The sequence below is a fragment of the Heterocephalus glaber genome, unplaced genomic scaffold (genome assembly GCF_053883595.1).
Source record: "Heterocephalus glaber isolate CG9 unplaced genomic scaffold, H.glaber_assembly_v1.0 deba00001743, whole genome shotgun sequence".
In the NCBI taxonomy this organism is placed as follows: Eukaryota; Metazoa; Chordata; class Mammalia; order Rodentia; family Bathyergidae; genus Heterocephalus; species Heterocephalus glaber.
The window spans coordinates 3,702,646-3,717,493 of NW_028258449.1; the positions used below are offsets into that span (position 1 = coordinate 3,702,646).

General features: G+C 40.1%; 1 protein-coding gene and 1 pseudogene across 4 annotated transcripts in view; one reads left to right on the forward strand and one right to left on the reverse strand.

The window, feature by feature from the left end:
- Positions 1 to 3,655: 3,655 nt before the first annotated feature.
- Positions 3,656 to 14,848, reverse strand: part of Tmem237 (transmembrane protein 237) — a 36,880-nt gene continuing 25,687 nt past the window's right edge. The window contains exons 7-14 of one of the 4 annotated variants that reach the window (XM_087200405.1): positions 12,806 to 12,926; positions 11,682 to 11,839; positions 8,964 to 9,087; positions 8,202 to 8,393; positions 7,213 to 7,286; positions 6,430 to 6,523; positions 5,481 to 5,602; positions 3,656 to 3,902 (exon numbers count right to left, since the gene is read on the reverse strand). In XM_087200405.1, coding sequence (XP_087056531.1) covers positions 3,841 to 3,902; positions 5,481 to 5,602; positions 6,430 to 6,523; positions 7,213 to 7,286; positions 8,202 to 8,393; positions 8,964 to 9,087; positions 11,682 to 11,839; positions 12,806 to 12,926 — 947 coding nt within the window. In that variant the 3' untranslated portion in view covers positions 3,656 to 3,840. The remainder of the gene's footprint in view (positions 3,903 to 5,480; positions 5,603 to 6,429; positions 6,524 to 7,212; positions 7,287 to 8,201; positions 8,394 to 8,963; positions 9,088 to 11,681; positions 11,840 to 12,805; positions 12,927 to 14,848) is intronic. The other 3 variants (XR_015447066.1, XM_087200407.1, XM_087200406.1) reach the window with 3 other exon arrangements.
- LOC106008471 (zinc finger and BTB domain-containing protein 8A pseudogene) lies at positions 13,617 to 14,615 on the forward strand (annotated as a pseudogene).

The following is a 14,848-nucleotide window of genomic DNA, read 5'->3' on the forward strand; positions in this document are numbered from 1 at the left end:
TGCTTATAGAATTTTGTTCTTCTGTTGGGTTTCTGGAATCCTATTATATGCCAATGTGTAGATTTTTTTTTGATCAAGGCTAGTTGGAGTCCTATATGCCTCACTTATCTGTATGTCAAATTCTCTTCCCCTGCTTGGGAAGTTTTCTGCCATCACTTCTGTGAACAGCTTTTTTATGTCATCTGCACTCTCTTGTTTCTTCATTGACTCCAATCAGTCTTATGTTATTCTTCTTTGCATTGTCTAGCAGCTGATGGATTGATTTGTGGTCCCTTACAATTTTAAAGCAATTTTCCTTTTCCTGGTCACTAATTGCAATCTTGATCTTCTATATCTGAAATTCTGTCTTCACATTGGCTCACTCTGCTGTGTAGATTTTCAATGGAGTTTTTAATCTCCTGGAAATGTTTGTATCTGTTTTATGGATTCCATTTGTTTCCTATGTTGGGATTCCATCATGTTCCTCAGCTCCTTTTTTTAATGTGTCCTCTCTAATTAATCATGTCTTGCACTATGGGCACAATCTCTGCTGTTACCTGAGAAATTATTTCTGATTTCATTTTTTCCAGATCCTCTTTTGTTGCCAGTTCAGAGTCCAGGTGGTTGAGTATCAGAGTGTTCCATCTCGTTTCCCTTTGGGGTTGCTGTAGGTGATCTGGAAATCTGTTTTTGAGGCTTATGTGTCTTCTCATTTCCACGGGGGTGGGGTGGGGGGTGGTGCTACTGGTGCCCGCACGGCTCATCTCCTCTGCCCTGGGAGCAGTGGAATGGCAGCCGCCATTTTTTGTTTTTTAAGAGAGGGTCTCACTATGTACTTTAGGCTGGCCTTGAACTCACTGTGCAGCTCAGACTGGCCTCAAAGTAATATTCTTGCCTTAGCCTCCCGACTGCTGGGATTACAGGTGCTACCACGCCGAGCTTATTCAAAAGGTTTTGAAAGAAAAAAGGGTATACCAAGAAAAAGCAAATGATCCTTTTTTGTTGTTTTTCTTTTTTGGTAGTACTACGGATGACTGGGGATTGACTGAATTCAGGGCCTTCCTACAAATCTGAGCTATATCCCCAAGACTTTTGTTTTTTGAGTCTCACTGAGTCAATAAATTGACTAGGCTGGGCTCAAATCTTGGATCCTCATGCCTCAGCCTTTCACAGTGCTGGGATTAAACCATGTACCACCATGGCTAGCTAAATAATGCAAAAGATTTAACAATCATTACATTTATGTTGATCTAGATTATGGATATACTGCCTTTGAACATTTTTATTTGATAATTTCTAAATAAAAAGTCCTCAGGGCTTACTTACCTGTATAGCCTTTATCTTGGGCCCCATTTCCAACAGAAATTCTATGTATCCTATAAAGCACCTACTCACACCCAATATATAATTCTTTCCATTTTTCCATTCTTATTCCTATATGTGGCTAAACAGCTTATACGCCTCTAGAATGTTTTATTCATCTTTTGCATTTTTGTGCTCCACAAATCTAGGCCTCAATTTCAGAGGTTCATCAGCAGGTCTGATATTCTCATCTTCAGGGTTAGCAATCTCCCTTGAGTTATCTATCAGTCCGAGTGACTTTATTCCCTATCTCCCGGAGACATTAATTTACAGTGAACTTCTTCCCAACCATCATGCTCAAAGGAGTCTTTGATAGACACAGTTAGGCTTTCCCTGATGAAGGATTTGTACAAGTTCACCTTGGGGATCATGTTTGCTGGAATCAACAGAAGATTTGAACTTTGGGTCATGACTCAAAAAAATTCAAAGGCAACTAGGCCCATACCAACATCAGTGTAGCCAGCTTCCCCAACTCTACATTCCATAACAGCTCTAGGATTCTTTATTCCCTCAAATGTTAGAAGCAAATTTTGCCATTTAAGCCAGCCCTTGAACTACATCTGTAATCCTAGCACTTGGGAGGCTGAGGCAGGAGGATTGACACAAGTTCAAAGCCAGCCTGGACTTGAGTGAGCTCAAGGCTAGCCTGGACTACATAATGAGACCCTGTCTCAGAAAAAAACCAAAAGTACATAAAAAAATAAATAGGAATTTTTTAAAATGTTGCAGCTTACACAATACACATTTGCCATTATAGCACTCTTATGTCAAGTCTGTGCCAGACATCAAAGGATCAAAATCAAGGTATCCACAGAGCTGCATCCCACTCTGGAGGCTCTATGGATCAGCTTTCTTGATGACTTGGAACATTGGTAGAATTTAATTCCTTGCCATCTGTTTCCTTGCTTGGTGCTGGCCAAGGGTTATTCTCAGCTTCTAAAGGTCACCCAAATTCTGGGATCATGGTGCCCTCCATCTTTAAAGCCAGCAACATCACAACTCTCACATATAGCCCTCTGCCCAGATATGAAAGGTTTTGCTTTTGAAGGCTCACAAGATTACACTAGGCCACCTGGGTAATACATGGGATGCTCTCATTTCAAGGTTCAAAATCTTAATCAATCTGCATCCTTTTCTCGTGTAAGGGGGTGTATTCTCCGACAGCTTGCTGCCAGCATGTGTGAACCACTGGTGATTATACCGAAAACCAGAACTAGCAGGATGACTGAAGAATTGCTAGCAGATTCACAATTCCAACACCAGAAGGAACCTCTACTCAGCAGCTCCAGTCATAGGAGAGCAAAAGACATTCCTGGTACAGTGCTTGCAATTCTCAGGGCATCTGTCCCTATTGTCAACTCGTCAGACCTCTTCCGTTCCATAACATCCAACTGCCTGTCCATCATGGCAGGCCTTACGCTTCTACGGATGGGCTTGACAACCTGAGTTACTCCTCCCACAGCACATCTTGCCACTGTTCTGAACTGCTGGGTCTCAGAGCTGCCATTTGAGAACACAGGACACAGCTCTGAAGACAGTGCAGGACCCACACCTCAGGAGCAAGGTTCCTGGAAAGCCAAAGATCTTCCTGACAAACAGTGAAAAAATAGGGACAGAATTTCTGCTCACATTCTTCTCACCAAAACAAACAAAAACAACAACAAAAAAACAAACCAGAAAAGGGTACTATGGAGGCTCATCAGGAGTTCCTGACTGGTTTTCTCTTTTGCTATGTGTTTTATAAGCTGTGTCCCTAAAAGTTTCTAATGTGTAACCAAATGGAGGAGCCACTGCTATAGATTTTGAAGAGAAATACAATTTTTAGTTCATAAAACTTTTCAAACAAAATTATCTATTTGTTTCATTAGCATTTAAGTATCTTAAAATTACAATAATCACATGACACACAACTAAGATTCAGAAAAGACAAATTTTGTGTTTCAATTTGTTCAGTAAGGAGGTAACAAAAATTTTTACCCTCTATTCCCTAAATCCATAATTCAATTTGGTATATACTTTCTAACACTAAAATTGAGGATTTTTTGTTTTTGGTACTGGGGATTGAACTTGGGTCCTTGCGCTTGTGAGGCAGGTGTCAGAACTGAGCTAAATCCCTGGCCCGAGGATTTTTTTGAATTAGTCTTTTTTTTCGCTACCAGGGACCGGACTCGGCGAAACCACTGAGCTAAATCCCCGGCCCTGAATTAGTCTTTTAAAGATGGTAATTATGAAAATATATTTGACAGAGCAGGAAATAAACCCTTATCTACTGGTTTCTAAATCATTCTCTCTTTTGTCATTAATATAATAAGGCTAAGGAAATTAATGTTTTATTATAAATTGAAGATATAATTTCAACATTTTTCTATAATCAAGAAATTTTTCTGTATTATATAATCAAAAATCAGTTACAAATACACATATACATAACTTTTAAATTCATTTTTTTGAAAAGTGGAAAAAATACTGGGTCATTATTCCTCTGCAGATGAGTTGATACTATGAAGGGGCTCTGATGGCTTTATCGGGATACTCTTCCACATCACAGAAGAACATTAACTCTGGAGAAGAAATGAACAGGTCATACTTAGAATAGTTTCCTTGTACCTCCAAGCGTTTTACAGCTTAGTTATGAATAGTCTCTTGGAGCAGTGACATAATACACAGTAACAGAAAACGCTAGAGTACAAGTATGATTTCTTGACAGTGAAACCTGGTAAGGGTGTGCTAATAACAAATGTACATATACTACATGTTTAAATATTCAAGCTTTAAATGTATTATAAACCCTGAAAAATAAAATATACAGTGGAGATAACGTACCAGGAAATTTAAGACACTCGGGGAACCTAAGATCATTAAACAGCTAAAAGGTTTAATTTTATAGTGACAAATAATCTAAAATGTAGAGGACAGAAATAGAAGAAGACTTGGAACTACTACTAAGCATGTACTAGGTTATCGTAAATGTATTATCCCATTTAATCACTGAAACAATTCTACAAGCTAGGTATTATCCTCATCTTATATTACTTCATGTTCACCAACACTGAATGATGGTAAGACGTCTTATGACTTGCAGAGCCCTAGAAGAGAGCAGGTTCTGGAACTGTTCACCAGCTGGCAAATGGTGACGTAGACTGAAGCCTGCAGATGCCAGTCAGATGGAGCTTCAGTCCCAACCACAGCACAGGGTGTTACTACTTGACATTTTTATAAGTCAACTATTATTTAGCACAGATAATGAAATTTATTAAAATGCTAAGAAATACAGCAAAAGAAAATCTCAAGGAGCTAGTAAAACAAAGTCCTCCGATGAAAGCAATTTGATGAAAAATTCTTTAAATAACTGAAAGTTATAGCAAGTGAAAGAAAAACAGCAAAATACATAAAGCTTAAGATTAGATTCCAGGGTGAGAGTGCAGAGCCACTGTGCAGAAAGCAAGATGTCTAGGACAAATGCTCAGCACGGCCAAGCACTGCGATGGACGAGCACTTTACAACAGGATTCCTCTTCTCAAGTGTCCCAAAGGATCTGGGTCTAAAGAACAGTGAATCCTGCAGGGCACTGGGCACTAGGGCTAGAACTAAACACTTCCAATAACTAATAACTTTATGGAGAGTTAAGAATTTGCACCAAGTAGAGGAAGAAGAATTCACTTGAGTATGTGTCTAGCAGACAGGCTACACAAATTAAGGATAATTTATTTCAAATTAAGAGATATTTTCATCAAGAGATGATAAAGACTGGTGAAGAGCAAAGACTGTCTCCATATGACCTGAAGGGTTCCAGGACAAGAGACCCCTCAGGGTTCAGACCTGACTATATAGGCCTCCTGCTCCTACTGCCATTTGGTCATCAACTTAGTTTCACTCTTCTTCTACAATTTTATTTTATACATACCTTTGTTGTTGTTTTTTTTAAGACAGGGTCTCACTATGTAGTTCAGGCTGGCCCTGAACTCACTATGTAGCCCAGGCTGGCCTTGAACTCACTGCAATTTCCCTGCCTCAGCCTCCCAAGTGTTGGGATTATAGACGTGTGCCACCAGACCTGGCTTGTTGTTGAGATATTATAGAGAATTTTAAAAATCATTAGAAAAGATTCAGGATACTCTCACATTATTTTTCTTTAATACCTTCACTAAGATCCAGGCCTGGTCTATAAGACAAAAATAGCCAAGACAATCCCACCAGAAGGGCCACCACCAAATTCACCACCATCCATGGGTGCAGAATCTGTTCCTCAATTCCCGCGGCCCTGGAGGTATAGAAATACTCATTAGAAATATCTTCAATTTGGTTCATATATCAAAGTATAGCTATTTTATGAACTTAAAAAAAGAACAGTCCTCTTCTAAAGAAATAACAAGTACAAAATAAAACAATTCCCCTACAAAATGCACCATATATATCAGGAGAACAAGGGTTCAAAGATTATTTGAATTCTAAATAGATGTGCTCTGCACATTACCGTAAGTGGAAAGTTAGTATTTCCAAAAAAGATTTCCTCAGTTTCCCCTCTTCAATTGAGCATCTGTTCTTTGTCTCGTAACTCATTCTCTAGCCAGTCACAAAACCAACAAACAGAGACACCAGCTGCCCCGCCTGAGTTCTCACTAGAACCTGAGCTGTCCTGTAGCTCCACTCTGGGCCACCACTCTGGAAACGTGGCTCTCTGCTCCACCCCCCAGCATTGCTTGGTTTTCTGAATCTGCTCCAGCCAGCCTCTCCCCTCACTGTCCTGACTGGGAGCATGAGGAGAGCTCCTCTGGTCCACTACACGATGACTTACAGATCTAAAACTTATTTTTGAAAAGACACTTCGGTAACAATCCAATAGCAATAGTTATTTCGAGGCAGTTGGCGGAACCACTGAGCTAAATCCCCGGCTAGCAATAGTTACTGCAATAACAATAGTTATCCCTTAACCAAAGGAAATTTCAAAATATTTTTAGAATTAATTTAGAATTAACTTAGAATTATTATTTATAGATGAAAGCATGAACAAGAATGGAAGGAAAAGTACTATTACTCCACTGCTCCTGTTCTACCATTAAGAAGCGCTACCATTGCCTGAATTCATACCAGAGACTGCTGTTAACAGAAGAAGGTGTGTAAAGGTGGATTCTGTCACTTGTCATCTGCTGACTCAGAGACAGTATAAGAGCAACAAAGTACACTGAAAAAAAGACAAATGAAATTACTAATAATTTTTACCAGCCCAGTTTATTTTGAATTTATAGGTTAAAAAGATCAAAAGTAATCTGTACTTCAGTGAACAACGATGTAAAAGAAATTCAGTTCACCAATTTCAAGCAACAGCCTTATTTCTCAGTAACAGAGGCACTGAGGATTGTTTCAGCTGCTCACCATTTTATCATCAGAACTGGCAAGAACCTGGACCATCTTTTAAGAAATTAAATTACTTGCTCAAGGTCCCAAAACTAGTTTTATTAATATTCTCAAAACAAAATGTATTCCAAATTAACAAAAAGATATAAAATAGTATTTATTACTGAGAGGCCATACCAGCTGAATACATTTTATTGAATACAATTTTTTGTTGAGTAAAAAGTAAAAAAGCTAAAAAATTAACTAATGTACAATAAATCAAACTTTATTTCTGATGGTGAGGATTGAACTCAAGACCTTATGCACAAATTAAACTCTAAAAGATTATTTAAATGAACTTCTATTGAAAGAAAATTCTATCAAAATTATGCCTATCATGTTTTTAATTACAAATTCACTAAACTTCTATAAAAGTAATAATATAAAACTAAAATAATATAAAACTTTAAAAGTAAAATAGAATTGTATTTTTCCTGGTTCAAAATTCCAGTATAACTTAAGTAAACTATTACTTACAAAAAGATGCTAAAGCTGTTGGGTCCAGGGCAAAAAAATTTCGGATTGCTGCTGATGTCTTAGCAAAGTCAGCTCTAGAAAACAGAAAGCCTTCTTGTCATGCTGCAGTTGTAAACCTTCTCACAAATACTCACTTTCCTGCCTATGACCCTTTCCTTCTCTATTCTCCTGCTACCACAGATTGTCCATTACAGGAGTGGTTCCCAGCACTTTTGGCACCAGGGACTGGTTTTGCTGAAGACAAATTTTCTACAGATGGCGGGAAGCGGGGACCTCAGCTCCACCTCAGATCATCAGACCCTAGGTTTGCGTGAGGAGGAAGCCCAGACCCTCCCTGCGCTGCCCACAGGGCGTAGAGCTCAGGAGTGGCACAGACCTGTGAAGGTCACAGCCAGGGATGCAGGATCCATGTATCACAAGACTTTACGCAGCTGTGCTTTATACCTACATGCAAGAGAATATCCTGTTTACAAAGACACACATCATATCTAACCAGAGGACTGTGTTAGGCACACTCCCTTGGAGGTAAGATATCCTGAGAAGACAAATTAAACTTGATCTGCAAAATTCATTCGCTCTTATTTCTTTCCATTCCCCATATCATGAAACGATAAAAGTTTTTTTTTAAGTGCAGAATTGTAGCCCTCCGAAAATATACTGGAAGGGCCAGGGATGTAGCTCAGTGGCACTGTGCCTACCTGGCAAGAGCAAGGTCCTGAGTTTGATGCCCGGTACGGGCAAAAAAAAAAAGTTACCAAAAATATATTGAATTTGTAATCCTTGTTATGTGTGAATATGACCTTATTTGAAACACGGTTTTTGGAGAGGTAACTAAGTTAAGGTCACCTTAATCCAAAGACTGACTTAAAATAATGTTAAAAGTAGTATTAATATCCTGAAATTCTATTGGAAAATTGTCATAGCCAGTGACACATGTCTCAGCATCTCCTCTTGAAGAAAATAGAGGAATCTGCACGTACAAGTCTTACCTATCGAACGCCGAGACTGTACTTAGAGCCAAAAGCAAGTACAGGAGGCTCTGGAATGGGTACGCTAAGGTCTTGTACTGCAGCAGAAGGTTGGGGAGGTTCGACAGCTGTGCACCTGCTAGCGCGTAGATCACACCAACATTCCACACAGCACAGCCTGCCAGGAAGCCATGAGAAAAGAGACCAACCATCCTGTAGGGAAAAGGGTTGAGCTGCTAACCATGAACTGCCACAGAAAAAGGCTAAACAATTTGTTTTGTTTTGTATTTTGGGTACCCGGGATTGAACTTGGGACCTTGTGCTTGGCGGCAGAACCACTAAGCTAAAGCCCCAGCCCTGCTTTGTTTTGAGATAGGGTCTCGCTATGTAGTTCACACTGGCCTTGAACTCACAGCGATCCTCCTGCCTCAGCCTCCTGAGTGCTGGAATTACAAGAGTGTGCCACCACGCCCCGCTAAACAATTTTTAAAAGCTCTTCACATATAAGAATGAAATTCTACATATTATGAAAAGTGAGAACAAACCTCTCCTCTCCTCAGAGCTGAGGATCAACCTCACATGTGCTAAGCAAGTATTCTCCACAGACTGCATCCCACCACCAGGCCTTTTCTTTTTACTCACACTGAGAGGCAGATCATTCAACTCCAATGGAATGTTTAGAAATATACCTGCATACCATTTTTAGTTGTCAGTTTTGGTAATGATATCAAATGGCCAGGACTTTTAAAATGTTTAAGCCTTGAAATCCGGGGAAGCCGTCACCTGAAGGCCCGGTGCACAGAAAGCGCCACATCTCTGGTGCTCCCACAAGGCTTCACATCCATGGTCACATCGATGTTTTCTGTGGTCTTTATCAACTCTGAACGGTCAGCAGCCTGGAATCGCCCTAAGAATATGCAACAACAGCAAACAGCAAGAGAGAAACCATTAGTAAACACATAAGAAGCCTCGACTAAGAAAGTTTGCTGTTTTTCTATCTAAAAACTCTCTGACTCAGTTTTTTTGGTTGCTTAAATGTACTGTTTCATCATCTTTAAAAAAAATAAGCCATGTTGGGCTGGGGATTTAGTTCAGTGGTTCCAGCGCCTGCCTTGCAAGCGCAAGGTCCTGAGTTCGATCCCCGGTACCAAAAAAAAAAAAAAAAGTAAGCCATGTTAAGGCACTGTCTTCTCAACCAAAACTGGTGTTAAAGTAACAAGTTTAGGAATTTATGAAATACAATAATGAACTTTCAACTCAACTTTTTTTTTTTTTTTGGTACCAGGGATTGAACTCGGGACCTTGCGCTTGCGCAGCAGGTGGCGAAACCACTGAGCTAAATCCCTGGCCCTCGATTCAACTTTTAACATGACATAGTTTACAAAATTCTAATTTAGAGACTTTTTTTGTGATACTAGGATTGACCCAGGTCTTCATACCTAGGTACACCCCTCAGCCCTTATTTTGAGACAGGGTCTCACTAAATTGGCTGGGCAGGACTCAAACTTATGATATTGATTCTCCTGCCTCAGCCTCCCAAGTACTGGGATTACAGGTATGTGCTGCCACACCGAGCTACAGACTTTAGAAGTATAACGGTTCAGGGCCAGGGATTTAGCTCAGTGGTTCCGGTGCCTGCCTTGTAAGCACAAGGTCCCGAGTTCGATCCCTAGTACCAAAAGAAAAAAAAAAAGTATTAACGGTTCAAATGCCTATAGCTTTCTGTACTGATAGAAAGGAAACGCGTTGTTTCATAAACTTAATTAAGAAGATCCCTAGGAAAAGTTCTCAGTTCAAGTGTCAGCACTGCAGCTCACACCAACAGGGCTTCATCCCTCTTGTCAACTAGAACCCATGGGCAGACCTTAAGGAGCAAGCAAGGTCCCACAACCACCCTCAGCAAACCCAGCCAGCAGGTGTGCTGGAGGGTGAAAGGATTTTTATTTCTTCTTAAGAGAAAACACTTTCAACAGACAACAAACCACTGGTCCCTTTTATTGCCAGTTACTCAAGTAGTGAAATTTGTGTTAAGGGAAGCAAGAAAAAAAAATGAGGACTCCATGATATTGCCTGAAAAGAGACTGGAGTAAATTAAATGGGCATATGGTGCACTGCCAAAGGAACCAGACCCGGAAGCCATGAGACACAGTGCAAGTCCCAATTCCCACTGACCACTGTGAGCTGCGGTGAGCTGGCATTCATCTCACTGGCTGTGAACTCCACGATCCCTGAAGCAGGATCTTATGAAAATAGAATTCTGAAACCATTTACACAGGATGGGCATTGTCAACTTCCAGGGCTTGGCTTTAGGTTTCAGAGTTTTTTAGGCAATATTTCCACTGTAGGAGGACAAGGTCATGATCATGCTTTCTATAGATTTTTTTTAAACAGTGTGTTATGGACTGAATGTGTCCCCCAAAATTCTTATGTTGAAGCCCCTACGATGGATGATGGATGGTTATCTGGAAGTGTTACACCTGAGAGGTAATTCAGTTTACAGAGTCACAAGGGCAGAGCTCCCTGATGGGATCAGTGTCTTTTTTACAGGGAAGACACTCGCGTGCTCTGCCATGTGAAGACAGCGAGGTGGTGGCCATCTGCAAGCCAGGAAGGACCCATCGCTAAGAGCCAGGTCTACCAGCACTATCCTGATTTCTCAGCTTCCCGAACTGAGAAGTGTATTGTTCAAGCACCCACTCCATAGTATTTTTTTGTAGCAGCCTGAGCTAAAATAAAGAATCCAATTTATAACCAGTACATGCTGTACAATGTCAGACATATTTTCCAAATGAATATATAGCTATAATGTTGTGTTTCATATTTAACAGAGTAGTCCCAACATGTATTTTCTCTTTTAATTTTACTTGTAGAATTTATATCATTATCTGCCCTACTACCACAGCTACTACCAATTGCTCAAAACTAGTCAAGCACAATAAAATATAAGAAAACAGGTGGGGATGGGTCAAGATTTTTTAAATTACCCATAATCCCAAACCCAGAATCAACCAGCACTAATATTTTATCATATTTTCTTCAAGTCTTCTGTCCTTCGCATTTTTCTATAGGTGAGATCAAACTGTATGTGGAGATATATTAATTTTTCATTACTCTTTTCATGAAATGAAAAATTCTCCCTAGTGCAGAATATTTTATTATACAGATAAACCAGTTTTCTGAAATCATTCCCCTCGTTTTACATTTAGGTTGCTTCTAGTTTTTCACCCTACAAATAAAAGTGTCATGAATAGCTTGATGCATATGTTTATGTCCATGCTTTTTTTGTTTTGTTTTGTTTTATAAGAGTAGGAAAATGTATTAGGGAATAGGAATGGGGAATAAGAATAACTCCTGAGAGACAGGAGGGGTCCCAAATGGGTTCTCCTTCGTCCATGTTTTTAATTATTTCCTTAATTCAGATTGCTAGAAGTATAATTACAAGGCCAAAGGATATCCTTTGTAACTTGTAGAGATCATTTTCCAAAATAAGACACTACTTACGACTTTTTTCTACAAATACTTTGCCTACAGGCTGGCTAATTCCGGTGGGTGCAGTGAATCTAGACCGTTGTTCTGGAACTCCTTGCTCGTCAGTAATTATGTCCTCATCTTCTACTCCTAGTTCATTGGCATACTGTAACTCTGCTGGCTTGGTTTTTCTGTAATGAGGGAGAAATTAAGAATAATGGATAATTCTTGCAGTTTTACAGACCCACATAAGGAACTCCCCATGAGTCTAATGGAGTACGGACTCAAGCACTGGTCTTGACTGAAGTAGATCTACTAGTACCTGTCCTTGCCTAAAGTTGCCTGGACCTCTGTGGAATGCAGTAACTGAACAAGATCTTTCCAGACTTAAATTATGTGATTCTCTATATAAACTGATCACTGTTCAGAGGGTCATTTTCCAATATAAATAGTAATGTCATATAACTTCCAGGATATCTCTTTAAAGAATGCTATTCTATCTTATCTTAGACTTACTTTCCTAGGCTAAAACATGGTTTTACTTATTGTTGAAATAAGTTAAAATTCAAATTCTGTTAACATGAGGAAATAAATCACAGTAGCCTATTTTATCATCTTCAATTTTTAAAGTCTTTGTTGCCTAATTTTTTTGCTGCTTATATAAAATCTTTTGTTCTTTGTTAGAGATGGCTCCTCAGGGGTTTTTGTTTTGTTTTGTTTTTGTTTTTTGAGACAGGGTCTCACTATGTAGTTCAGGCTGGCCTTGAACTCACGGTGATTCTACCTTGGCCTCTCAGTGCTGGGATTACAGGCATGTGCCACCATCCCCAGTGGCTCCTTAGGTTTTTAACTTATATACCATATTAATTTTATAAAATTTTCTGTGGGTTTCACTGTTTTCATATTTACCATGGTAGGACCAGGGATGTAGCTCAGTGGCACAGCACCTGCCTGGCAAGCACAAGGTCCTGAGTTCGATCCCCGGTACCAAAAAAAAAATTACCATGGGATTGGCTTATCTAATATTTTGTAATATTACTTGTCCTACAGATAGACAGACATAGTATCTAATAAAAACTGCTGAGAAGCTGCATTTGGGAGCTCTGAGGTAAGCACCTGAGTAACCCTGGAGAATATTTAGAAGAATAAATTATTACTTTGCCTTCCTTCGAGGTTTTTGAGTAACTGCCTCCTCAGCTGGGTCCACATCAATACCATTTTCATTTCGTAATGAAGATGGACTAGATATCTTCTTTTGGGTGAAGGAAGTCTCATGCTCTGGAAATAAAACAAGTATGTCTTCAAACGACTACAAGGTAAAAGTAATGTACATGACTTTTGTAAGGCAAGGGAACTTTAGAGTTTTAAATAGGCCAAAATTTTTTCACTATCTTACAAATCTCTAATTTTAAAAATTTTGTACAGCTAAATTCTCAATAAATAATTTGAAGTTGCAATGCCGAACAACATGGGAAAAGGTTAAGTAATGTAATACCCTACCTAGGAAGTTCATTAGAAACTCATCACTCAAAAGTTTTTGTTGGGGGCTAGTCACATAGGCCTGTATGTACCAAAATTTCAGACTCCCAGGGAAGCAAGTGCTCAACACAAATCATACCGGACAAATGCACAGTGTGAGCTACCCGAAAAATTTTGGGAAAGCTTCATTCCCAATGTAGGGACCTATTTACCATCCAAGTTTCCAAAAGCTCATTAAAAGCCTTTGTAAGAAGGGCAGTCGCACTTTCCTAACCCAAATTCCCCACACCCTAGAAATCCAGCCCTTCTGCCCCCCAGAGGCTCCTTTCCCAATGACAATCCTCAATACTGAACTCTGTCTTGGAATCTTCTCCTTTTTTATTTCATTCAACTGACTTAACAAGGTTTCAAGAGCAGCATTCATAGTGCTCGCTTCGGCCGCACACATACTAAAACTGGAACGAAAGAGCAGCATTTATAAATTCCAGAATGGAGATCTCCTCGCATCAGTCTCACCTGCTGCAGCAGCAGAATGAGCAGCGCAGGCAGGATGTATTCTGGGACTGCGGCATTCCGGCTGAAGGAAAGGTCTTCAGAGCACACTGAAATGTATTATTTGCTAGTGTGGCTACTTCAAATGCTTCTCTCTCAGAATTCAAAGCAGAGAAGTCAGCCAACCACAGCCACACTTCAGGCGTTCTCCCCCGACACGTTCACAGTTATCCTGCACTGTGTCTATTCCGGCAAACTGTCGCTTACTGGGCAGAACGCCATCGAAGTGATGTCTGCTGCCAGCTTCCTTCAGATGACTGATGTCATTGGTGTATGCAAGACTTTTATTAAATCTTCCTTGGACATGAGTGAGAAAGAAAAAGATGGCTATTTCAGTCTCTCAGATAAAGATGTCAATTCCAATGGTATAGAACGTTCCTCTTTGTATAGCAGCAGCTGGCAAGAAGAAAGCAGTTCTCCACATTCTTACCTCAGCCCAGACCAGGGAACAGGTGGAATAAGTGGAAAGTCATGGAATAAGTATAATTATCATCTAGTCACCCAGAGGAACACTCAGCAACCACTGGCCAAGCATGAAAAAGATTCCATTAATAAAGCCAAACATTTAAGATTATCACAGCCTTCTGAAGTTATTCATTTTAAGACAAGCAAACGAGGAACACAGACATCTCACTCTTCCAGCCACATCTCCCAGTCTGAACAAGCACAAATTGGTGCTGAAATGGACTCTGGTCCCGTAGGCTATCAGTGTGGTCAAGGATGTGATGCCACATCGAGAAGTTTCCCATGTGCTCTTCCCAGGACACGCAGTTCAGGTGCCCACACTGCACACACGTGGTGAAGCGGAAGGTTGACCTCAAGCGCCACCTGCGCTGCCACACAGGAGAGAGGCCCCATCCGTGTCAAGCTTGTGGGAAAAGGTTCAGCAGGCTCGACCACCTAAGTAGCCATTTCCAAACAAATGTCAGTGGATAGCATGGAGTTCTGGAAAAATAAAGCACCACTGCATTTGTACCTAGTGTCTGGAAGAAGGAAAACGGCAGCAGTTCAAAGGACAGGTTTTTTTACTCAAGATTTTTTTTTCCAACTCTTCAAATAAATTATTTCACAGAGAAGCTCAGCAACTGGGGGCTAAGCTCTAAAATTGGAGCGATCAGATTAGAGACCTCATGAACTTTCCCCAGACATCTCTGCAGCACTTGGAGCTC